This window comes from Coturnix japonica, unplaced genomic scaffold (genome assembly GCF_054131305.1).
Source record: "Coturnix japonica strain WE unplaced genomic scaffold, WE-NBRP24 Scf061, whole genome shotgun sequence".
Classification (NCBI taxonomy): Eukaryota; Metazoa; Chordata; class Aves; order Galliformes; family Phasianidae; genus Coturnix; species Coturnix japonica.
The window spans coordinates 835,525-859,369 of NW_028188964.1; the positions used below are offsets into that span (position 1 = coordinate 835,525).

Genomic DNA, 23,845 nt, shown 5'->3' on the forward strand with positions numbered 1-23,845 from the left:
CCTCTGTGCATCAGGCCCTCAAAACCTCAGTGCTTCCAGTCCAGCCCTTTAGTACCTCGGCTCCAGGCCTACCCTTAAGCTTCAAGGACTTTAGGCTCTACAGGGCTGTTAAGGCCTCTAAGCCTCCTTTTTAGGTTGTGTCCGTTAGAACCACCACTGCCCTTGATGCTCTGTCCCATAACCCCCACATCTTTGCCCCATAAGCTATGCACCATACGCTTCTGCTTTGCCTACAAGCTATGGCCTCTAAGGTTCCCTCTGGGGCTCTACACACCACGGCCAGCACTTGCCGGTACAGACAAGGGGACAGGGATGGGGCTGTTTCTGCCCTCCTTATCACCTGCCCCTACCTCTGCCTCTTTGTCCCCTCTGTCCTTGGCAAGTGACAAATTGCCAGGGTGGGGCCACGGGGGTGGTCTGTTCCCACAGTCTGTCAGGGGCAGGAACCCACAGGACCCAAAGAGAACTCTTCTATGACAAAAGCCTGAGAGAAGGGGCTGAGTGGAGCATCCAGTGGAGCCAAGTGCCAGGACCAGAGGTTGCCACCAAACGTCAGGAGCACTCCTGCACTGTGTAAGTGCTGCAGCACTGGCACAGAGACCCAGAGAGGCTGTGGGGTTTCCTCTGGGAGATCTCCAAACCCATCGGATGTGTTCCTGGGCACCAATTCTGCTGGCCCTGTTGCAGCAGGGCCTGGACCAGATGGGCCCAGATCTCCATTCCAACATCAACCATTCCGTGCTTCAGCAACACAACACGACATGCTGTGTTTGGCTCAACCTGGCCATTCACAAACAGGTTTCTTCCTCCTCCTGCTCAGTGCCATCTCTGTGGGATCACACTGCCTCCTACGATCCAACTCTGTTCCAATCAAGGTCAACACCAAAACAGTGCTGACCTTCATGGAGCCTGGGCTTTGGAACACAGGCACAGGAATAAGCACTGCATGGGTGGAACCTTGTGTATTTCTAAAACATGCTACTAACTGCCCTGTTCAAACTGTGATGCAGAACCAAGGTTGCATTCCCAGCACAGCCAGGCAGGCCGGCACCAGCCCCAAGGCATCAAGCCACAGGCTGAGAGGCCATCACCAGCCCCGGGGCCTAAATCCATGCCTGGCAGGGACCCCGGCCTGCAGGCTTTTGGCCTGGAAGGGCTTCCCCGGCCTGCAGGCATTGGAGCTGGCAGTGCCCCCCAGAGCAGACAGCTGGCTTTTAGCCTGGCAGGGCCCCCCTAACCACATGACCAGCTTCAGGCCTGGCAAGGTCCCCCCCGACTGCGTGGCCGGCTTTTGGCCTCACAGGCCCAGCAGCTCAGGCAGCCATTTTGTTGCCTGGCACTGAGCCCCGGGCAGGCTGCATAGGAATCCCCAGGCCGGCCAGCCGGCTTTTGGCCTTCCAGTGTTTGCACAGAAAGCAGGAAACTCAGCCCACATTTCTCTTCTGGGCATCCCACGGGCTTCCTGTCAATGCAGGGTCACTTGTGCTGGTGGTGTCGTATCTCAGGGCCCATCCAAGTCTCTGGAAGCCTCTGGATCCCATGAGGCTGTTTCTGCCCTGCCTGCTGTGCTGCATTTGGGAGGGCGAGAAGAAGGAGATGACTGTGCAGCCCCTTCCCAAAGCTTTCCCTGTGCCCTGGCTTGTGTCTCTGAACATTGGGAGAGGGCTCCTAAGCTCTGTCCCTACGCTGGATCAACTCCAGCTCTTCCTCCAGCCAGCCCATAACCCTTCCACGCCTCATTTCTCTTTCACTTGCCCGGAGTCTGGATTCCTACCTTCAGCTCCTTTGACATCATCTCCAAAGAAATCAGGACTGCAAATGGGATCGTGACTCGGCAGTGGCCGATGTTTCACCTGGCCAGCAACCTCATAGCTATGCACCACTTCAAGTCCTGCAGGGAGTCCTTGCCAGGTTGGAGGGGGGATTAAAGCTCTGATGCCTTTATGGATGGTGCAAACAGGGCCACCACCTCCCTTCTCAGAAGTAGACCTCCCCCTCGGAGGAGCCCGTCCAAACGTGGGGCCGTTCTGATTGATGTCCCTTAGTAGCAGTTCTAGGGAAGCAGCTGTGGAACAGCAACCGTATCATCAACTCTGTCCGTGGCATTTTTCATCCCACAGGAAGGTGGAGCCCCTGAAGTACAGCCAGGTGGCCGCAGCTGCCAAGGGTTGAAATGTAAAGCCTCGCCAGGTAAGAAGCTGTTGTGAGCTTAGATGTGGGTAGCTGCCTCTATCTAGGGCTGCATGAAGGGGTGTGTGTGCTGGAGGAGAGAAGGAAGGACGCTGCAGATGTGTGCTGGCTGCAGAAATGGCACTCCGCTGTAGCAGCAGGAAGGCAAATGGCAGAAAGTACGCTTGAGGAGCAGAAGTTTGTGGTTGGCTGTGCTCAGATCTTCCTGCCAAGAGATGCTCTTCATGTCTTTCTTGTTTCCTTTCTGCCAGAAGCTGAAGCAAACAGGCTTGCAGTGAAGCGTGGCCTTGCAGGAAGGCCGGGCACTGGTGTGGAGTGTGGCCCAGCTGTGAAGAGAGCTACAGACACACAGCAGGCATCTGGGTTCTGGGTCCTGTCTTTCTAGTTAGGCTTGCTGTCTGTCCTTTCCTGGGACTGTTGTCATTGCATGTTGCTTGAGGTCTTGCAGTTGGAAGGGTTGACAGTGACCTTTCCTGTCCAGGACTGGAAATGCAAACCCACAGTTCACCCAAGAGCCTAAGATCCATTGCAGTCAACACTGGAGATGAGATGTCCTCGTATCGTGGCCCAGTTGGGCCTTTGGTCTCAATGAGGGGGGTTGGTCTCGATGACGGGGGTTGGTCTCGATGATCTCTGGATGTCCCTTCCAACACCTCTAATTCTGTGATTCTGTGCCAGTTTGCAGCCTGAAGGTAGTGCTGGACTCATTAAATCTTGCAGCGTCCCCTTTCCTGGTTGTAACAGGGAGAGGTGCTGAGCCAAATGGTAAAACGTGAGAAGTTTAAAATGTGAAAGCTGCTCTCCAGGCTGGAGGGCTTCCTGGAACAGCAGGTCCCAGGACAGAGGGACGACCTTCCTCCACAGTTGACAACCACTCCTTCTGCAGGACCGTGGCTGCAAGAAAGCACAAGGGAGTGGAGGAAGAGGAGCAAAAAGCAGAGCTGTGGCCTGCCAAGAAACACGCGAAGGTGGAGCGCAGTGTGGCAAAGGCCTAGAGCCCACATCAGAGCAGAGGCAGTGTGCCAGCTCCAGCAGCACATCCTGGGCCTGCCCCAGCGCCGACTGAGCGGTCCTGGGCCTCAAAGCCAAGAGGTAAGAAGATGCTGTTGTATCTGCCTTGGTGAAGCACTTCCCTTATCAAGCGCATGGAGTTTGCTTGGGGTTTGCTTTGCTTTTTCCTTCTCTGGGCAGAGAAAGGAAAAGAGTTGAAGGCTACCCAGTCCATGTCCTTGACCAAGACCATGCCAGAATGCCTGACTGCCTCTTTTCCCATTAACTCCACGTCCCACTAGAAACCCCCTTCCCTGAGAGGCTTCCTGGCCTGTTTTCATGGTACCCATGTTTCCACAGTTTTTCTGTTGACAAAATGAATTTCTCTTTTCTTGCACTGCACCCAGAGTTCATTCCTTCTGATATCTTCTCCTATAGAGCCTGTTTCTCAAATAAAGGCTCTTTCATTTGCCCAACGGGTGGGAACAGACCCTTTTGTCTGAAGTGGAACTACTTAATCAGTCTAGTGCTCTCTGTTACTTTTGGTACTGCATGTGTTTCCCAGGCAGCATTTCACCATGTACAGACTGGTGTACGTTTATTTGCCTGAGTGATTCATCCACAGCGTAACTGGGAAGGTGAAAGTCAGTGTGAAAAAGTGAATGTGATTCACGCTCTCTCAAGTATTGCTTTAAGATGCTTTCAGATGATCTTTATTTGTGAGGTACAAAGTGCTCTCTGAGGCCTCTTCTAAAATGGTCCATCTAGCAGTTACAGGTTATTGGCATGTGTTTTTAATTCAGTGCTGCTTTTCTTAGATGCCTGTTTCTGCCCTGGTATCCTTTGCAGAAGCTCTGGAGGGTGGATACAGCAAATACAAGAGTCCTTATCACCATCAAATGCGAGCTACAGGTGTCACACAGGCAGTCCGTTGCCTCCATTTCAAGACAGGCGCAGTGGTAGGTCCAGGAGTTGGCATCCTTAATACACAGTGGGATTCCAGCCATCTTTGTTCAGTAAGGAGGTTACCATTACCTACAATAGAGCCCATCTGTGCTACAGGAATGTTTATGTGGAATGACTGTGCTGATGAAGGTAAGATTTTCGCTTTAGGATTCTCAGTCCAGCCCACAAAGCAAAATGAAATGGAGGAGGGAGAAAATGTGCTCGTAGTTCTTGCTTAGTTCTAATTGCAAAGCAAATGACTGCCTGCTAGTCAGAGCAGGATGGTGCCTGCTGTCTGGTAAACCTTATGCAGAAGCACTGGAGCTTTTGCATCATGTGCTCCCAACCTCGTCCCCTGCCTGAGACGGGCCATAGGGCACCCACAGACTCTGGGCAGCCTGGGCCAGGGCCTCACTGCCTCTGGGGGAGGAATTTCCTCTACCCATCTACCTCCATTTCCACTCTTGGAGTTTAAAGTGATTCCCACACGTATGATCGCTGTCTGCCAATGCCAAGTTACATGCAAGGTCTGGTAGTGGGTCAGGTAATGACACGACAACAGTACACGGACAACTGTAGTATAACTATCAATTTATTGGTAGTGTGGGGCCTGGAAAACTCTGGTTGATGACAGCAGTGGTTCTGTGGATGTCAGATGGTGCCCCAAACCAACCCACTGGGGGTGCTCCCACCTCCTGATGGATGGTGGAGAGGAGCAGGAGGGCAGAGGTGGTGCTGGGGAAGGGCTGGGGGCTGCTGGGCCTGGTCTGTTTCACCCTGGCAGTGGTTTTCCAGGTGTCTGATGCCCCTAAGCTGACACGGTGGGGCGGGGGCGCTTCTACCTAATAAAGGATGGTGGAGGGGAGGGGGAGGGTGGTGACGGTGCCTGGGGAGGTGGGGGGCTGCTGGGCTGGTTGTGCTTCCCCCAGGCAGTGGTTGTCTGTCTCTTGGACTGTTTCCCCACCTCTGCACTCTGCGTCCCCTGATGGATGCTGGAGGGGAGGAAGAGGGCAGAGTTGGTGCTGGGGGCTGGGGGCTGCCGGGCCTCTCATGCTTCCCCAAGGCAGCAGTTGTCCGGGTGCTGGGTGATGCTCCGGAGCTGAGGGGACCGCTCCCGCCCCCTGAAGGATGGCGGTGGGGGTGGGGGGGGGGGCGGCGATGATGCCCGGTGGGGCCGGGGGCTGCTGGGCCTGTCGCTCATCTGCCGGTCAGACGTTGTTTCAGTGCTGGCCGATGACCGCAAGCCTCCACCCCGGGTGGGTTCTTTCTGTCCCCCGAAGGATGGTGGTGGGGGACGGGGGGGCGGCGTTGATGCCCCTTGGGACCGGGGGCTGCTGGGCTTGTCAGAAATCCAGTCCAGGTAGGAGGCTTGGCAGTGTATCATCATCTGTAGATGATGGTATTGTCCTGGGTTTGTTTAGCCCATTTTTTAGCTTCCCAGCGGCGCCTGCAAAGAGAGGAACGTGCTGAGGGCACAGGAGAGCCCCTGCTCTGCTTTCTCACAGCGCATGGCAAAGAGCCACCCTCAGCTCCCAGCCTGTCTCTGGCCCAGCAGTAAGGATGGGCTGAAGCCAATGACAACATCTAACTGCGTCAATCACAGACCGTGTGAGCCAACAATTAACTGGTCTCTTTACGCTGCTTTAACTAGAAACGCCTCCTGGCCCACAGCAGCCCTACAGTAAAGAGTTGGGCAGGATGGGGATGGGGGTCAACAACTCACTTTCTGTTCCTGTACCAGTAAATAAGAAGCCAGCACAGAAGCATCCCCAGCAATAGGGAACCCAAAGAAGCTCCAGCAAGTATCAGGTAGAACTTCCAACCAACTTTAACTTGCTCGGCGTTTGCACGTCCTGCACCAGGCACACCTGGAGGAACAACATGGTCATTGCTGTGTCTTGTACTCTAATGGAAATCTCAAGGAGGTCTGACATTGCTACACAATTCTTTTCCATTTTGTTGGCCTCCTGGAACAAGTGAAAATCCTCAGGCTGCAATGCTTCCCTGCTTCCAGGGGAAGCAAAGGGAACTCCCAAAGGCACCGCGCATTGAGGTGCTCTGGAGCCTCTATTTTGCCTCTCAGCTTTGGGTACGCTCTGGCTCTGCCAGATTTGCTCCTTCTTCTCCATCATGCTCTAACATTTCTTTTGCACTCACCTACCCTTGCCTTGTGAGGCTGGGTAGTGCTGCCGCAGGCCGGCACACCGTGACCCTTTGGGACACGTCGTCTGACTAAACAAAACTCATTAGAGCAGAAGGAGAGTGTGTGCATCTGTTTAATCAGTTGCTGCTAAGAGTGACGTGGACAAGAACCACGGTCGTGTTGTTCAGGGAGTGCTGCCCTGAGCTCTCCCCCCCTACTCAGACCCCACTCCTCGGGGGCAAAGTCAGGGCCCCTCAGCAGCACCTGAACCTGTTTCTCCCCTTTTCCTTCCCCCCGGCATGGGCACAACTTGCACGCTCCTGGTTTTCAGGATGTTTCTCCTGCTTATGAACTCCTGCCAGATCGCTGCTTACCTGGATTCCTCAGAAAACGATAGACCCCGTTGTGGTGGGCTTCCCCGGGATTTGACAGCGCTGTGAAGAATGAGAGAAAGGGAAAGTCTGGGCATGGTGCAGGCACAGAGGAGGCAGAACGACAAGGAGGCTCCCTCTATGCCATTGCGCCATCTGTGAGTCAGTGCATCTCTCTGGACCTCAGTTTGCAGGATGGACCCCGCTCCGGGCTGCTGGTGTGTCTGGAGCCTCAAGGGAGGCACAGCAAGCTCAGAATGCAGGGACTGTGTGAGGGAGGTACGCTGAAGGGTCCTATTCCCTCCCATCTCTTCTGAACGTGGCTTTGGTGGCCTTGTTCCCAAAAGGACAAAGTTCCTAAGTCCCTGGGACTCTGGAAGCCTCTGGATCCCATGGGGCTGTTTCTGCCCTTCCTGCTGTGCTGCATTTGGGAGGGCGAGAAGAAGGAGATGACTGTGCAGCCCCTTCCCAAAGCCTTTCCTGTGCCCTGGCTTGTGTCTCTGAACATTGGGAGAGGGCTCCTAAGCTCTGTCCCTACGCTGGATCAACTCCAGCTCTTCCTCCAGCCAGCCCATAACCCTTCCACGCCTCATTTCTCTTTCACTTCCCGGGAGTCTGGATTCCCACCTTCGGCTCCTTTGACATCATCTCCAAAGAAATCAGGACTGCAAACGGGATCGTGACTCGGCAGTGGCCGATGTTTCACCTGGCCAGCAACCTCATAGCTATGCACCACCTCAAGTCCCGCAGGGAGTTCTTGCCAGGTTGAAGGGGGATTAAAGCTCTGATGCCTTTATGGATGGTGCAAACAGGGCCACCACCTCCCTTCTCAGAAGCAGACCTCCCCCTCGGAGGAGCCCGTCCAAACATGGGGCCGTTCTGGTTGATGTCCCTTAGTAGCAGTTCTAGGGAAGCAGCTGTGGAACAGCAACCGTATCATCAACTCTGTCTGTGGCATTTTTCATCCCACAGGAAGGTGGAGCCCCTGAAGTACAGCCAGGTGGCCGCAGCTGCCAAGGGTTGAAATGTAAAGCCTCGCCAGGTAAGAAGCTGTTGTGAGCTTAGATGTGGGTAGCTGCCTCTATCTAGGGCTGCATGAAGGGGTGTGTGTGCTGGAGGAGAGAAGGAAGGATGCTGCAGATGTGTGCTGGCTGCAGAAATGGCACTCCGCTGTAGCAGCAGGAAGGCAAATGGCAGAAAGTACGCTTGAGGAGCAGAAGTTTGTGGTTGGCTGTGCTCAGATCTTCCTGCCAAGAGATGCTCTTCACGTCTTTCTTGTTTCCTTTCTGCCAGAAGCTGAAGCAAACAGGCTTGCAGTGAAGCGTGGCCTTGCAGGAAGGCAGGGCACTGGTGTGGAGTGTGGCCCAGCTGTGAAGAGAGCTACAGACACACAGCAGGCATCTGGGTTCTGGGTCCTGTCTTTCTAGTTAGGCTTGCTGTCTGTCCTTTCCTGGGACTGTTGTCATTGCATGTTGCTTGAGGTCTTGCAGTTGGAGGGGTTGACAGTGACCTTTCCTGTCCAGGACTGGAAATGCAAACCCACAGTTCACCCAAGAGCCTAAGATCCATTGCAGTCAACACTGGAGATGAGATGTCCTCGTATCGTGGCCCAGCTGGGGGGTTGGTCTCAATGATCTCTGGATGTCCCTTCCAACCCATCTGATTCTGTGATTCTGTGCCAGTTTGCAGCCTGAAGGTAGTGCTGGACTCGTTAAATCTTGCAGCTTCCCCTTTCTTGGTTCTATCAGGGAGAGATGCTGAGCCAAATGGCAAGATCTACGTGAAAGCTGCTCTCCAGGCTGGAGGGCTTCCTGGAACAGCAGGTCCCAGGACAGAGGGACGACCTTCCTCCACAGTTGACAACCACTCCTTCTGCAGGACCGTGGCTGCAAGAAAGCACAAGGGAGTGGAGGAAGAGGAGCAAAAAGCAGAGCTGTGGCCTGCCAAGAAACACGCGAAGGTGGAGCGCAGTGTGGCAAAGGCCTAGAGCCCACATCAGAGCAGAGGCAGTGTGCCAGCTCCAGCAGCACATCCTGGGCCTGCCCCAGCGCCGACTGAGCGGTCCTGGGCCTCAAAGCCAAGAGGTAAGAAGATGCTGTTGTATCTGCCTTGGTGAAGCACTTCCCTTATCAAGCGCATGGAGTTTGCTTGGGGTTTGCTTTGCTTTTTCCTTCTCTGGGCAGAGAAAGGAAAAGAGTTGAAGGCTACCCAGTCCATGTCCTTGACCAAGACCATGCCAGAATGCCTGACTGCCTCTTTTCCCATTAACTCCACGTCCCACTAGAAACCCCCTTCCCTGAGAGGCTTCCTGGCCTGTTTTCATGGTACCCATGTTTCCGCAGTTTTTCTGTTGACAAAATGAATTTCTCTTTCCTTGCTCTACAGCCAGATGATGATGACAACAGAAAGAGAGGAGAGAGGAAATGAAGAAGGCTTCTCTGAGAGCTGCCGCTGCCCATGCAGAGCTGAGTCCCTGGCGAGCACAGACGTGCTCTTTTTGTTCTCAGGGTCTCTGTCTGTCAGACACAAAGGGGCTTGTAGAATGCTGAGGGAAGCGGTGTCCTCTTGATTCTTGCTTTGTTTCTTTTCAGTCCTCTACAATGAAGACGGAGAAGCTGCAATGGACAGACTGAGTGGAGGAGCGTCAGAAGGCAGCGGCTTCGTGGCAGCAGCCCAGCTTGGCGCTCCAAGTCTGGTTGCAGCTCATCAATAAACAAGTGGAGTTTGTATTCACCCAGAAAGCAGAAGCCCTGAGCACCGCAGAGGCAGCACAGGGCAAACGCAGAGTGGCCCGCAGCCCCCACTCCCTTTGCCCCGGCCCCCTCTCCGGTCCCCCCCCAAACACCCACCCAACTCAGCCTCGCAGCTCCTCCCTCCCCCCAACCAGCCTCGAGGTGGGCAGAAAGTTATCAACATCTCTTCAGTGAATGATCAGTCCCTAATTAAAACCCTCTGGTAGACATCAGAGTTTAGGGGGTTTTAGGGTTTATTAGGGGTTTTTAGGGATTTTTAGGGGTTTTTAGGGGTTTTTAGGGGTTTCCGTGGATTTCCACTCTATACACGCAGGTGTATTCCGCGTTTCCCCAGTTGTTCCGCACATCCAGTTTGAACTTTCGATACGACTGAAGGGGCTTCTCCTGCCAATGCAAAGAGGAGAGGCTTCGTTATGGGCCGGAGGGGGACCAGTGCCACATAGTGCCCCACAGATCCCACTGTTCGTCCCATAGATATGGGTGAACCTAATACACAGTCAGTGATTTCCTGGAATTCAGATTCATATTCAATAGTTGTTTAGCATGCCTTGCAGGCAGCTGGCCTCCCCCCTTGCACTTGCCATACCTGAACATGGAAGGTCTGGGAGATCTCTCCGTCCACGTCATAAAGAAATGACCCCAGGAGAGTTTCCTCTTCGTCCTCATCCACTCCCTCAAAGAGAAGAGATGATGGTGGTCACACTTAGGCAGGCAGTGCCATAAAGAACACACTGAGGCCAAAGGTGGGAGCCCTTCCAACCCTCCCTGTGCTCTGGCAGGATTGGAGCACAAAGGAGGGTGAACCTGAGTCAGGGCACGTGGAGCAATTGCTCCCAGCTGCTCGGCCACAAAGAGCCGTAGAGGCTTTTGGAGACATGGAACCACCCGAGGGATTCGGTGCCCTCAGGCAGGATGCTCTGCAGCAGCCCACCACTGAAATTTGGGAGCTCCCAACAGTATGGGTCATATGGGGCTCTGTTGGGTGTCTACTGTGTGGCTCTATGGTGCTCTATGAGCTCTTGTGTGGCTCTATGAGGTCTTACAGGGCTCTATGTGGCAGTTATGGGGCTCTGTTGGGTGTCTGTAGGGCACCATGAGGCTCTTTAGTTTTCTATGAGCTCTTGTGCAGCTCTATGGGGTCTTGCAGAACATTATAGGGCTCTATGGGGTGTCTGTGGGGGCTCTACAGGGCTCATTAGGGTGTCTGTGGGGGTCTATGGGGTCTTATGTTGCGGTTATGGTGTTGTGTTTGTTGTCTCTGGGGCTCTATAGGGATTCAATGGGCTCTTATGGGGCTCTATGGCAAAGCTTTTTCCTCGGGGTCCTCCAGAAGCAGCAGCAAGCAGAGACTTACCAAGATGGCAAAGTCTCTGGGGGCACTGCTGACCTCCCCAGAGGGAGACACCGCCTTGGACACGTGCCACACAGTGAAAGCCGTGGGCCAGATGTTCTCTGGCAGCTGGATGACAGCGTGGCCCTGAGATCCTTGGAAAGCCCAGCAGCTTCCAGCAGAAACATCGGGCTGAAAGGAGAAAGATGCGTCCATCAGTGGGGAGGCAAAGAGCCGCCAGAGCTGGATGCTGGGCAAGGAGCACAGACCTTGTCTTCTATGGGGCTGCCCGTCATGGAACGCTACTCAAGGGATGGGAGGGCAATATGCAGAGGTTTGGACAACAGCTCTGGAGTCAATTGCCTTTCTCTGCTTGCACAGAGCCGGCGGGGCAGCCCTCCCCAGCATCTGTCAGCCCAGCACCCTCCCAACGCTGGTGTCAGCGATGTGGGGAAGAGTGTGGGCTGAGCAGAGCAGCTGGGCCAAAGGAAATGGATGTGCAGCCAGAATGGGGTGAGGATGGGGGGGAAGGATGGAAGGGGAAGGACTGGGGGAAGAAAGGACTAAGGGGTGGAGGGGGAGCCCTTATGGGGCTCTGTGGGGTGTCTGTGGGGGGAGGGGGGCGAAAGCAAGGTGGGGAAGCCCACAGTCAGCACTTCTCCTGCCATACCTGCAAGATGGTTTCCGGGGACTTCGCAAAGGAAAAGAGGGGAGAAAGCCGGCCTTTCCCACCATAACTCTTGGTTGTCCTCTCCACATCAACAGTGGCACCTGAAATAAAGATGGACAGACGTGCACTGGGATGGCCCAGAGATGAGCTGAAGGAGGGAATGCTCAATCCCCAAAGCTCTTGGCGGGGCTCTGGGGTGCAGAATCCCTCCTGCTGTGTATGGGAACTACTGAGTCCCGGCCAGAAGCACTGATTGGGGAAAGGAGCCGGTCAGCCCTGGGAGCAGAGGGGAAGGGTTTGTAAAGCCTCAGAGATGGGGGGATTAGATGGGAAGTGAGGAGGAAATTCTGGACCCCCAGTGGACAGTGAGGCCCTGCAATGTGCTGCCCAGAGGAGCCATGGAGGCGTTGGAGACCAGGTTGGATGAAGCCCTGAGCACCTTGATGCAAAGCCCTGTCAATAGCAGGGAGTTGGGCTGGGATGGTCTTAAGGTCCCTTCAGACCTCAGCCAGCCTAAAGCTCTGTGAGATATCTGTGACGGAAAGCAGAGCTGGGCAGGTTTTGGGGAGCGCAAAGCTGAGGGTAGTGAAGAGCTGTCTACATACCCAAGGATTTCAGAGCCCAGTTGGGCATCCAGTTGCTCTTTTCCACAGCTGCCTCCATTGCGTGCCGTGTCAGCTGCAGAATTTTCTCTCTCTCGAGTCCGTGGATCCCGTTCTCTTCCAGGACATCAGAGAGTGACTCGACAATGAGCTCCTTCCTGGCCGACAGCTGAACCAGTGGGTTCCTGAAGGCAAAGGAAAAGCAAGTCTTGTTCAGCAATGTCCACCCCGCAGGTCAGAGTTCCAGTGCCATGAAGTGAAGGATCCCAGGGGGTTGTGCTCTTCCTTATCCCCCAGCCCCTTTGGTTCCTTTGCTTTGCCAAGGGCCACATAGAGCACACAGCCAGATGAGGCCACGCTGCAGAGCCAGGTGCATGGCAAGGAAGTGTCCTTACCCCATAGACAGGAGCTCTTGCCCAGGTCCTGCAGACACCACCTGGAAGAGAAAGGCATTGATGGGAGGAAGCATGAGGAGCACGGCCAGAGCTTCCAAAGCAGTTTCCCAGGGAGCCGCTGGCAGAATTTCCTGCTGCTTCCCAGCACTTTGCAGAGGACCACAGCCTGTGGGCACCATGAGGCTCTTTGGTTCTCTATGAGCTCTTGTGCGGCTCTATGGGGTCTTACAGAGCATTATGGGGCTCTACAGGGTGTCTGTGGGGGCTCTATAGGGCTCTATGGGGTGTCAGAGCATCTGCTGCTTCTCCGTTTGCTTTCCCATCCTTTCCAGACTCCCCAGTCCCACGGATGGGCCAAAGGCTCCTTCTTCCCACGCGCTGTTGCCTTCAGCTCCGTGCTGGGCACTGGGAAGATGCTGCCACACCAAAACCTGTCCTGCTGCCAAGGCAACCCCCAGCCCGGCTCCGTCTCAGCAGCAATGAGCCCATGGCCAAACTGTCCCCACGGAGGCAGAAGGGCAGAGCTTTGGCCTCTGCCGCACAGCGTAGCACTGACCTGCAGGGCGTTCTCTCTCCAAACTCCCAATATCCAGAGGAAGGCTCCAGCTGTGGGGGACATCGGTAGGGAGAGACCATTAGTTTGCCAGACTGCTCTGAGCCCTGCAGCCCATTTCCCTCCTCCCAACCCAGCCGTGTGGGACGGTCCTGCTCCTGGGCTGTGCTGGGATGGCTTTGGGTGGGGAACACTCACCAGAAAGGACCACTAGAGGCAGGACGGGAGTCCTCCTTCCCTCCTCTTGGCCAATGCGTTGCCTAAGGGAGAGATCAGATGGTGGTTATCACGGCCCAGCGCAGGGACACACACGGTCTGCTGGGATCCTTGGAGCAGACGGCTGCCATGGCTTCCTCTGCCCAGCAGAGATGTGAGTCCAGGGAGGGCCCGTTAGCAAGAGCTGCTTAGTGCCACAGCACCCATGGGACACGTGAGAGTGAAGGGCTGTGCTGTGCTGTGCCATGGGGGGCAGCAGCCTTGCCCCAGTCGGCTCTCCCCAGAGCAGGAGCAGGGCTGTGCCCACGGAAATGGAGTTTGGGCTGCCTGGCTGGAGAAAGCCCAGCAGCACGCAGCGGTTCTGCCTTCCCCTCCCCACATTCTGGCCCTGCTGCACCCACCTGCCCAGCTGGGCTGGCATTTTGGCTCCTTCACTCGCACAGACACAGAGAATGGCTTGCTCTCCTCCCAGGACACAAGCACCTCTTCTCCACTCGCCTGCTCTGCACTCCTCACAGGACTGCAGTGCTGCACAGCTCTGCAGCGTGCCTCAGCAGGACGGCAGGTTCTGATGTCATAATGGCTGACAGCTGCCAAGGCCAAGTGACGCCTTCTATGAGCTCACAGGGTGTGCCCAGGAGGGACAGACCCTGTGGGTTTGCCCCCAGCCCAAGGCTGGAATACCCTGCGCTCGGAGCTCCTTTGGATGCCCTGGTAAAGATGTCTGTGCCATTGCACAGCTGCTCCCGTCCTGGGCACGGACAGGCCGTGTGCTTCTGGTGGGGGCTGTGAGAGTCACAGACTCATAGAATGGCCTGGGTTGCAAAGGCCCACAATGATCATCCAGTTCCAACCCCCTGCTGTGTGCAGGGTCGCCAACCAGCAGCCCAGGCAGCCCAGAGCCACATCCAGCCTGGCCTTGAATGCCTGCAGGGATGGGGCATCCACAGCTTCCTTGGGCAACCTGTTCCAGTGCGTCACCACCCTCTGGGTGAAAAACGTCCTCCTAAGATGCATCCTAAACCTCCCCCGTCTCAGTTTAAAACCATTCCCCCTTATCCTATCACTGCTCACCCTCGTCATGGAGTTATCTGGATCAATCTATGTCCATAACAGGGGGCTAGTTGGCCTTTGGGCTCCCCGGCCCCCAATATTGGGAAGGGAAAGGGGTAGGGAGATGGGAGCTGGGCTAAGGAAACAAACAGAGCAGTGGCAACGATCTAAGGAGGAAGACTTACTTTACTAACTACGATGTTGGGATGCAAGATTACACAATATAATACAGTCTAATTGAACCTGAGGGCCTCTGGAACGTGTAGTTCTTCTCTGAGCTCCACAGGATGTGATGAGGCGGGAAACCCATAGCAAAAGGTACAAATCCATGACAGCTTGGCTGGGGAGGAGTTCCGAGCTTTAGCGCTGCCTTCCATGGTGTTGCTGTGAAAGGGTGGATGAATTTGGAACCTGGAAATGCCAATTTTGGGGGTTGGAGACGAAATCTGGGACTGGGGAGAGGGTGGGGAAGGAGGATCCCTTGGGAATAGAGATGGAGAGGAATGGGCTTGGATTTCAGTGCCAAAGGGGTAATGTTGGCCCAAGGGGACACACAGAATCATAGAACAAACCATCCCTGGTGGGAACAAAGCCACAAAGCACCATCTTCACCACTGATGGGAGGGGAGCTGTCAATGGGGACACCAAAACCATGACAAACAGCAGCAACGATCTGAGGAGAAACAAAGGGATTTACTCAACATGGTGCGGGAATGCAAGGTAGCACGCTGTAATACCATATGATGAAGATTGAAGCTCATCAATCAAATGGAATGAGAGTGTCCAAAAGGTGGAAAGGCCTCACCGTGATGCCGAAGGGAGACGCACCGTCAGGTGGAGCAGCAGGGAGGAGAGCCGAAGGAAAAGGGATGTCAGATGAGCTACTGAGGCCCTACATGTATTATTGCCCCTAAGCAGCAATGAGAACAGCACAGCCAACAGCCTGCTGGGCAGTGCAGGAGTTCTTCTTCTGCAGTGCCCCGAGGATTAACTCTTTAACTCCCAGTGCAATACATGGTGCTGTGATGTGGGATACCGATAACCAAAAATCATCAGTGACATTCCACCCCTTATTCCACATCACCACAGCATGTTTAATACACACCAACAAGAAACAGTCATTCACAAGCATTAAACACACGCACACACAAACCTATATGTGTGCATGGAATTACTGACTGCCCTTCCCCAGCATCAAATTCCCTTCTGATGCACCCAGCTCCCTGAGCAAAAACAGTTCCACGCAGAGGTTTGCCCTTCCAGAAGCTGGCAAGACCCAAACTGCTTTTCCCAGCATGTTCTTTACATGCACTGCAGGGACCTTCTCTCCCTTGACAGTATGTAGGGAGCTGGCAGGACCACGGAGACTGATAGATCCTCGGGTGTTGGCCAACCAAGTGGCTTCTGCCCAATGCTTCTTCCAGTGCTTCAATGTCCCACCACCCATTGCTTTCAACATGGCTTTTAACAACCCATTTTGGCATTCAGTTTCACCAGAAGCTGGTGCATGGTAGTGGATGTGATAAATCCACTCCTTGCCATGATCTTTGGCCCGAGTATTTACAACGACAATGTTGAAATGAGCCCCATTCTCTGACTCGGTTCTTTCTGGAGTGCCATGTGACACAGGACTTGTTTCTTGAGACCTAATATGGTGTTTAGAGGGTAGCATGGGGTACTGCGTATGTTTCAAGCCACCCAGCGGTCGCCTCCACCATGGTAAGCACATCAGGATCTGGACAGTCTGGATGTCTGCACTGAAGCCAATGGGATGAGGTTCAACAAGACCAAGAGCCGGGTCCTGCACTTTGGCCACAGCAACCCCAGGCAAAGCTCCAGGCGTGGGGCAGAGTGGTTGGAAGGCTGCGTAGGGGAACTGGACCTGGGGGCACTGGTGGATGCTCAGAGGAACATGAGCCAGCGGTGTGCCCAGCAGGCCAAGAAGGACAACAGCATCCTGCCTTGTATCAGAAACAGCGTTGGCAGCAGGAACGGGGCAGTGATTGTCCCCCTGTTCTCAGCTCTGGTGCTGTGTCCACTTTTGGGCCCCTCACTGCACAGAAGACATCACGGCCCTGTAGTTTGTCCAGAGGAGGTGACTGCAGTCATCTGAAGGCTTTGTTGGTATTCGGAGGGCTCCACTGATTGTCAGAGATGTTCACTGACCATCAGAAGGCTTCAGTGAACAACAGGGGATGTCACTGGTCATCAGAGGGCTTCGTTGGTCATCGGGGATTGGAGGTGTCCATGGGAGGGGATATGCAGACCTTGATCTGGGTGGTGGGGTTGGGGCACTGATGCAAGAGGCCTAAAGCAGACCCAAAGGAGAGACAAGTGGCTGCAGTAAGAGGGGCTAAAAGGAGGGTGACGTGGTCACCTTGTGTCCATGCAGATGTGGATCAAAGGGTGTAGGGTTCGGGAGGAATTGTATGGAGGAGCTGAGAGAGAGCAGAGGGAGGGTATTGGGGCTGCTTGGCAGCATGAGGAGCTCCATCCTTTAGGACTTTGGAGCAGGTGATGAGAGAGGGTGGGGAAGCCCACAGGGGTGCAGGAGTTGGTGTGCATGGCATGGAGCTGGGGAAGCCTCCCAGCACTTTGAGGTGGCCACAGCCAGGCAGGAACAGATCCCAGCAGTCCCTGCTGAGCATGAGAACAAGGACACAGACACACAGCGTGTCGCTTTGCTGAGGGATTTATTGATCATCAGAGGCTGTCACTGATCATCGGGAACTTCACTGGGCACTAAAGGGCAGCACTGGCAAGGAGCAGCCTCGTCCCTGCAGGGTTTGTCTGAAGGACTCAGGGCAGGAGAAGGACTGGCAGCAGCCAAGAGACCCGGGACAGGACGTTGAGTCCCCTGGGGACAGAAGCCACAGCCCCTGTCCCAGCTGCATGGTGACTCTGGGCCATCCATAGGGCACCCTGAGCCTGCCCCCTCCAGATCCGTTCCTCTGCACGGCCCCATAGAGCGCAAGGGAAGGGCTGGAGGTGACAGTGCCCAGGTCCCCCTGGAACAGGCCATGAACAATCCCCTCCATGCCATCAATTCCCAGCCCCTGGTGCCCGGTCCTCAGGGCTGCGGAGACACCCAGGGTCCCCCAAGTGCCCTGTGGGGATGTAGGTGTCCCCGTGCCGCTCACCTGGACGTGTAGATCCAGGGACACACCGAGGGGACTGAGATAGTGGGACACACTGGGGGCAGTAAGACACACTGGGACACCCTGAAGGCACTGGAACAACGAGGCCAAGGCACGGTCCTGTAGCTTGCTGTCATGGCTTTGTAATGTTGCTGTCAATATTCCATATCATAACATCATGTGCAGAATCATTAGAAGGTTCATACTCCAGTTCCATGGAATAACAACATCCTGAATACTCAGCTCTCAGAAGAGTACTACGTATCCCAGAGGACTTCACAGTCAGAGATAAGTCACGGAGAATCTCTCTCTCTGTTTTATTCGATTTATTAGCCTCAATCATATTGCATTCTATTCTGTTATCATGTATTCCGATATCATATTCAGTAAAATAAGTTTTCCTCCTTGGATTGCCGCCGCTGTTCTTTTCCCATTCCCTTTATCCTTCCCTTTTGGGCCGGGGGCCCCATGGGGCGGCTGCCCCTGTCACGGGCACAGGTAGATCCAGGTAACGCATGACAGATGGTGATATCAGGGAGTAACGTTGGAGTGACATTCCTGGGGTGACATTCTCAGGGAGTTTGGTTGGGGACCTGAAGGTCTGTGATTGAAGAACAGTCCTGGGATGGAAGAAAGAATTCTGATCGTTTGAATGGAACTGCTGTTTGTGGCTGTGGTCACAAAGAACTTGCTTTGTAGAGAGAGTTGACCTTGGGCGTTTATCTTGATTTGGCAAAGACTTATTTTGCAAGCAGGTGTTTCACCTGGGCTTTGTGTCGTGCATTGGACAAGCGAGTGCAGTGTGCAAGTGGAAAAAGGCCTGCAGACCCTGGGGAGAATAAAAGTAACTGTGACGTTCTCATTCTCTGAAATAGGATTAATGATATATTTTGACCCAAATTGTGGCCCTCACACACTCCAAAATTGGATTTATTGCATATTTTGACATGAGTTGTGAAGTTCTCACCCTCAGAAGTTGGGTTTTGCCCCTATTATGGCCCAATATATGATGTTCTTACACTCCAAAATAGAGCTAATGACATATTCTAACAGAAATTGTGACACACTCACACCCTGAAATTGAGTTTATGATATATTTTGACCAAAATTGGCATGGCAGATATCATTTGTCCTGAAAAAACAAATGGATTTTTCTCAAATTGCTCTGTTATAACAAACTAGAGCCAGGCAGACTGAAGAAATAGGAAAATCTATCAATCAATCCATCAAAATGCTCTGGCAATCGATGGAACTGTTGGTGCTACAGATACAGCTCGATTTGCCGTTTTTGTTAGAGGTTGTGATAACAGATATAGCATCACTGAAGAAATGGCTTCTTTGGTGCCATTGAAAGTCAAAACTAAATCTCTGGAGCTGTATGAAGCAATAAAAGCAACATTAAAGTGATTTTCTTTCTCCTTTCTCAGCACCTGTGTCTCCAGCATCCCTCCCCCCCCCACCACCCAAGCCTTTCCACGATTCTGTTTCCATGATGTCAATGTGGAAACCTCAGCTGTGGTCTCCTGCTGCTCCAGATGAGTGCCAATCCTCTCCCACCACACAGTGCACACAAGCCCAGGGGGAACCTGGCCATGGCAGCAGAACAGATCTGCATCCTGGAAGGGATGTGAGGTCACAATGCCTGCCGTGCTCGATGAGGTCACAGTGCTCAGTGTGTGTACCCCAGCTGTTCCGTGCTGGCCCCAGCACTTGCTGTGGCTGCAGCGGTGGTGGTGGCAGCATGGCACGAGTGTGGGGGGCCGTGTCCCCCGCACGCCTTGCTCTCCTCCTCCTACTGATGGCCATGTGTTCCAAGGAGACTTGTGCTGCACCGTGGCGAGCTCCAGCAGCAGGTGGGTGGGCAAAGATGGGACCAAGTGTAACTACAGGCCAGAGGTCCAGGCTGTTGTCCCTGTCCACACTGCCCCGGGGCTGCCTTTCTGCAAGGGTTTATTGGGAAGGGGGCCAAGCAGCACCCCAGGAGCCAGGTGTGGGTTGAAGCAGCGCTCCACCAGGGCTGGCTCCAGCTATGCCAGGCCATGACTCTGCTGCTGGCTGAGCCCACCCTGGAGGTGTCCTATGGGAAAGCTCAGAAGAAGCGTGTTGGGAAAAGCGTGAGCATTTCTGCTCTGGCTTCCCAGTGCTCCCCACAGGCAAATCCCAGTTCCCAACAGAGACACCCAGCTGGAGCCCAGAGGAAGGAACAGGCATCCTTTCCTCTGGTGCTTTAGTGGGAGATCCAGCAAGGAGCTCCCAGTAAGAAAGCCCTGATGGGCTGTATACCCTTCCATGAGGTCCCAGAGGTGTGTTACAAGTGGCCTGGAGAGGGCATTTGAAAAGCTGCCGAGTGCCAGGCTCCAGGTCACCCCGATTATTCTCTAGCTTTGGCAATCACGGTCTGAGTCTCCCATTCCATTACCTGACCAGTCCCCAGTCACTAAGGGAGAAGGCGCAACATGCAATGGGAACATCTCTCATCTGTTCTTGATTTTAGATGATGATGTTGGAGTTCCTTATCCAGATGTTTTGATGGATACTGATTTTGTGCCTCAGGGGAAACCCAGAGGTAAGTTGTGTCTGTTTCCTGGAAGACAGAAAAATGAGCGCTGTAATAGTTTATTCAGGTACTTAAGAACCTCCAAAGGTCTTTCAAGTCTCTTTGTGCCTTAAAGGCCGTACACAGATCAGCTGAGAGTAGTTCTTTACTTGGAGAGTTGTCCCATTTCAGTGGGAAGGCAGCCCTTGCCACTCTTTGGAGGAGAGAACCGATGCCTTTGCTGTTTGGGCCATGTCATTCCCTGACCTGCTGCCAGTCTTTGCAGGTCACTGCAGAAAAACCAGGCCCCAGTGTGCAGTGGAAGCTCTCCTCACCTGTGTCTGATCACATTTGTGCCTGCAGGCCCTCTTGGTGGATTACCAGAATGGAGACCTGTCCCTGAGCCTGGGGTGGATGCCAGAGGTAAGTCACCAGTCTTCACCTCATGATCTTTGCACATATTTGGTTGTGTTTGGATGTTTCTCATCGCTGTGTGATTAACACTGTGCCTATAAGCAGTGCCTTGCCAAAGCCTCCGCACCATCTGGTCCATAAGCCTCAGGGCAATCCCACAGGAAAGGGCCTTTAGATCTTCCCCTTCTCCTTCTACCCCCTTCTCTTTTCCAGACAGTTCCACACAGCGTAGTAGGGAGAGAAGAGTGCTGTGCAGCAGTGCTGTCATTCCAGTTAAACAACCATCCGGTCACATCTGACAGGAGCTGCTCTGTCTGTGTTTGTTGACAGGTGTGGGTAGCATTGGATGGGATCCATCTTCCCTGCTGAGCTCCAGGACAAAAGCCCCAGCAACTCCTAAGGGTATGCCGTGAGTTTTTGCTTCCTTTGAGAGATACCAGCTCACAGCCCTAATGTCAGCCAGGCACGACCCCCTGGCACCATCTGCTCTTCAGTGATGCCATTCTGTAGGTTGCAGTGTGTGATAAAAGGTCTCATCTTTGGGTGCTGAAGTGCCTCCAGGGAAGGCCGTGCCAAATACTTGGCTGCCTCCTGTGCTGGAGCCCCACAGGCATCCCAGGAGTGGCTGCTGTCTCGTGACTTCGCTGAAAAGATCATTCAGTTCAATAGCTTGTTTGTCTGAAATTGATCCCAGTACTTTCTGTTCAGGTCCTGAGAGACAGAAAGAGGCGCTGGGAAGAGGAAGATACCCACAGAGGCTGTCCTATATGCTAAAGAAAATCAGGAACGAGAAGGCAGCACATGGTGGGTGTATTTCTGTCTGTCCACTGAAAGTCTTGGGAAGCTGAGTTTCTAGATGTATGTCCATGGAGCATCTGCAGTGTGCACAGCAGGAAAGGACGGATCAGAGCCTTGCTGTGGTGATGCCCCTGTGTCTGCACTGGCTTGCGGCATCACCTTCCTCCTAAAGATACCATCCTGATGAGAAGCAGTTACTTACAGCCCTATTCTCTTACCTCCTTTCTAAAGGGACTGACGCAGAGCCTGCTCACATGGATGCATTTCAGCAAGGCATCCGTCGCACACTGCCCATCCCTCTGGGAGAAAGAGAGGCCTCGCAAGCAGCTGGCACTGCAGGTAAGGGCCGCCGGTAGAGCTCCGTGGCCACGGTTAGAGGTTGCTCCCCTCCCACTGCACCCAGTTCCCAGGGACTTAGGAACTTTGTCCTTTTGGGAACAAGGCCACCAAAGCCACATTCAGAAGAGATGGGAGGGAATAGGACCCTTCAGCGTACCTCCCTCACACAGTCCCTGCATTCTGAGCTTGCTGTGCCTCCCTTGAGGCTCCAGACATACCAGCAGCCCGGAGCGGGGTCCATCCTGCAAACTGAGGTCCAGAGAGATGCACTGACTCACAGATGGCGCAATGGCATAGAGGGAGCCTCCTTGTCCTTCTGCCTCCTCTGTGCCTGCGCCATGCCCAGACTTCGCCTTTCTCTCCTTCTTCACAGCACTGTCAAATCCCAGGGAAGCCCACCACAACGGGGTCTATCGTTTTCTGAGGAATCCAGGTAAGCAGCGATCTGGCAGGAGTTTATAAGCAGGAGAAACATCCTGAAAACCAGGAGCGTGCAAGTTGTGCCCATGCCGGGGGGAAGGAAAAGGGGAGAAACAGGTTCAGGTGCTGCTGAGGGGCCCTGACTTTGCCCCTGAGGAGTGGGGTCTGAGTAGGGGGGGAGAGCTCAGGGCAGCACTCCCTGCACAACACGACCGTGGTTCTTGTCCACGTCACTCTTAGCAGCAACTGACTAAACAGATGCACACACTCTCCTTCTGCTCTAATGAGTTTTGTTTAGTCAGACGACGTGTCCCAAAGGGTCACGGTGTGCCGGCCTGCGGCAGCACTACCCAGCCTCACAAGGCAAGGGTAGGTGAGTGCAAAAGAAATGTTAGAGCATGATGGAGAAGAAGGAGCAAATCTGGCAGAGCCAGAGCGTACCCAAAGCTGAGAGGCAAAATAGAGGCTCCAGAGCGCCTCGATGTGCGGTGCCTTTGGGAGTTCCCTTTGCTTCCCCTGGAAGCAGGGAAGCATTGCAGCCTGAGGATTTTCACTTGTTCCAGGAGGCCAACAAAATGGAAAAGAATTGTGTAGCAATGTCAGACCTCCTTGAGATTTCCATTAGGGCGCGAGACACAGCAATGACCATGTTGTTCCTCCAGGTGTGCCTGGTGCAGGACGTGCAAACGCCGAGCAAGTTAAAGTTGGTTGGAAGTTCTACCTGATACTTGCTGGAGCTTCCTTGGGTTCCCTATTGCTGGGGATGCTTCTGTGCTGGCTTCTTATTTACTGGTACAGGAACAGAAAGTGAGTTGTTGACCTCCATCCCCACCCTGCCCAACTCTTTACTGTAGGGCTGCTGTGGGCCAGGAGGCGTTTCTAGTTAAAGCAGCGTAAAGAGACCAGTTAATTGTTGGCTCACATGATCTGTGATTGACGCAGTTAGATGTTGTCATTGGCTTCAGCCCATCCTTACTGCTGGGCCAGAGACAGGCTGGGAGCTGAGGGTGGCTCTTTGCCATGCGCTGTGAGAAAGCAGAGCAGGGGCTCTCCTGTGCCCTCAGCACATTCCTCTCTTTGCAGGCGCCGCTGGGAAGCTAAAAAATGGGCTAAACAAACCCAGGACAATACCATCATCTACAGATGATGATACACTGCCAAGCTTCCTACCTGGACTGGATTTCTGACAAGCCCAGCAGCCCCCGGTCCCAGCGGGCATCAACGCCGCCCCCCCGTCCCCCACCACCATCCTTCGGGGGACAGAAAGAACCCACCCGGGGTGGAGGCTTGCGGTCATCGGCCAGCACTGAAACAACGTCTGACCGGCAGATGAGCGACAGGCCCAGCAGCCCCCGGCCCCACCGGGCATCATCGCCGCCCCCCCCACCCCCACCGCCATCCTTCAGGGGGCGGGAGCGGTCCCCTCAGCTCCGGAGCATCACCCAGCACCCAGACAACTGCTGCCTTGGGGAAGCATGAGAGGCCCGGCAGCCCCCAGCCCCCAGCACCAACTCTGCCCTCTTCCTCCCCTCCAGCATCCATCAGGGGACGCAGAGTGCAGAGGTGGGGAAACAGTCCAAGAGACAGACAACCACTGCCTGGGGGAAGCACAACCAGCCCAGCAGCCCCCCACCTCCCCAGGCACCGTCACCACCCTCCCCCTCCCCTCCACCATCCTTTATTAGGTAGAAGCGCCCCCGCCCCACCGTGTCAGCTTAGGGGCATCAGACACCTGGAAAACCACTGCCAGGGTGAAACAGACCAGGCCCAGCAGCCCCCAGCCCTTCCCCAGCACCACCTCTGCCCTCCTGCTCCTCTCCACCATCCATCAGGAGGTGGGAGCACCCCCAGTGGGTTGGTTTGGGGCACCATCTGACATCCACAGAACCACTGCTGTCATCAACCAGAGTTTTCCAGGCCCCACACTACCAATAAATTGATAGTTATACTACAGTTGTCCGTGTACTGTTGTCGTGTCATTACCTGACCC

At 54.4% G+C, this 23,845-nt stretch overlaps 2 protein-coding genes and 1 long non-coding RNA gene across 8 annotated transcripts; 2 read left to right on the forward strand and 1 right to left on the reverse strand.

Moving 5' to 3' along the window:
• Positions 1-1,279: 1,279 nt before the first annotated feature.
• On the forward strand, positions 1,280-9,372 carry LOC146751866 (uncharacterized). 3 transcript variants are annotated; one of them, XR_014941156.1, is made up of 5 exons: positions 1,280-2,190; positions 2,672-3,282; positions 4,030-8,335; positions 8,518-8,723; positions 9,025-9,372. It is a non-coding gene; the product is annotated as an uncharacterized LOC146751866 (long non-coding RNA). The 3 variants fall into 3 exon arrangements; XR_014941154.1 differs by having other exon boundaries at positions 4,030-8,723; XR_014941155.1 differs by having other exon boundaries at positions 1,281-2,190; positions 3,077-3,282; positions 4,030-8,723.
• A 235-nt stretch (positions 9,373-9,607) lies between these two features.
• On the reverse strand, positions 9,608-19,893 carry LOC116652691 (SUN domain-containing protein 2-like). Of its 4 annotated transcripts, XM_085533566.1 has the most exons (8): positions 13,141-19,287; positions 12,946-12,995; positions 12,390-12,430; positions 11,998-12,179; positions 11,393-11,493; positions 10,747-10,914; positions 9,979-10,065; positions 9,608-9,776 (listed from the first exon to the last, which is right to left on the reverse strand). In XM_085533566.1, the coding sequence occupies exons 3-8, from the start codon at positions 12,392-12,394 to the stop codon at positions 9,669-9,671; spliced, it is 651 nt and encodes a 216-aa protein (XP_085389692.1). In that variant the 5' UTR covers positions 12,395-12,430; positions 12,946-12,995; positions 13,141-19,287; the 3' UTR covers positions 9,608-9,668. The 4 variants fall into 4 exon arrangements, with proteins under 4 accessions (XP_085389692.1, XP_085389690.1, XP_085389691.1 ...); XM_085533564.1 differs by adding an exon at positions 19,768-19,893 and having other exon boundaries at positions 12,390-18,177; XM_085533565.1 differs by having other exon boundaries at positions 12,946-19,287.
• On the forward strand, positions 19,805-23,808 carry LOC146751867 (uncharacterized). The gene is made up of 6 exons (XM_085533567.1): positions 19,805-19,914; positions 20,248-20,307; positions 20,629-20,700; positions 21,007-21,102; positions 21,328-21,435; positions 21,809-23,808. Exons 1-6 carry the CDS (start codon positions 19,878-19,880, stop codon positions 21,895-21,897), a joined length of 462 nt encoding a protein of 153 aa, XP_085389693.1. The 5' UTR covers positions 19,805-19,877; the 3' UTR covers positions 21,898-23,808.
• The last annotated feature ends 37 nt before the right edge of the window (positions 23,809-23,845 follow it).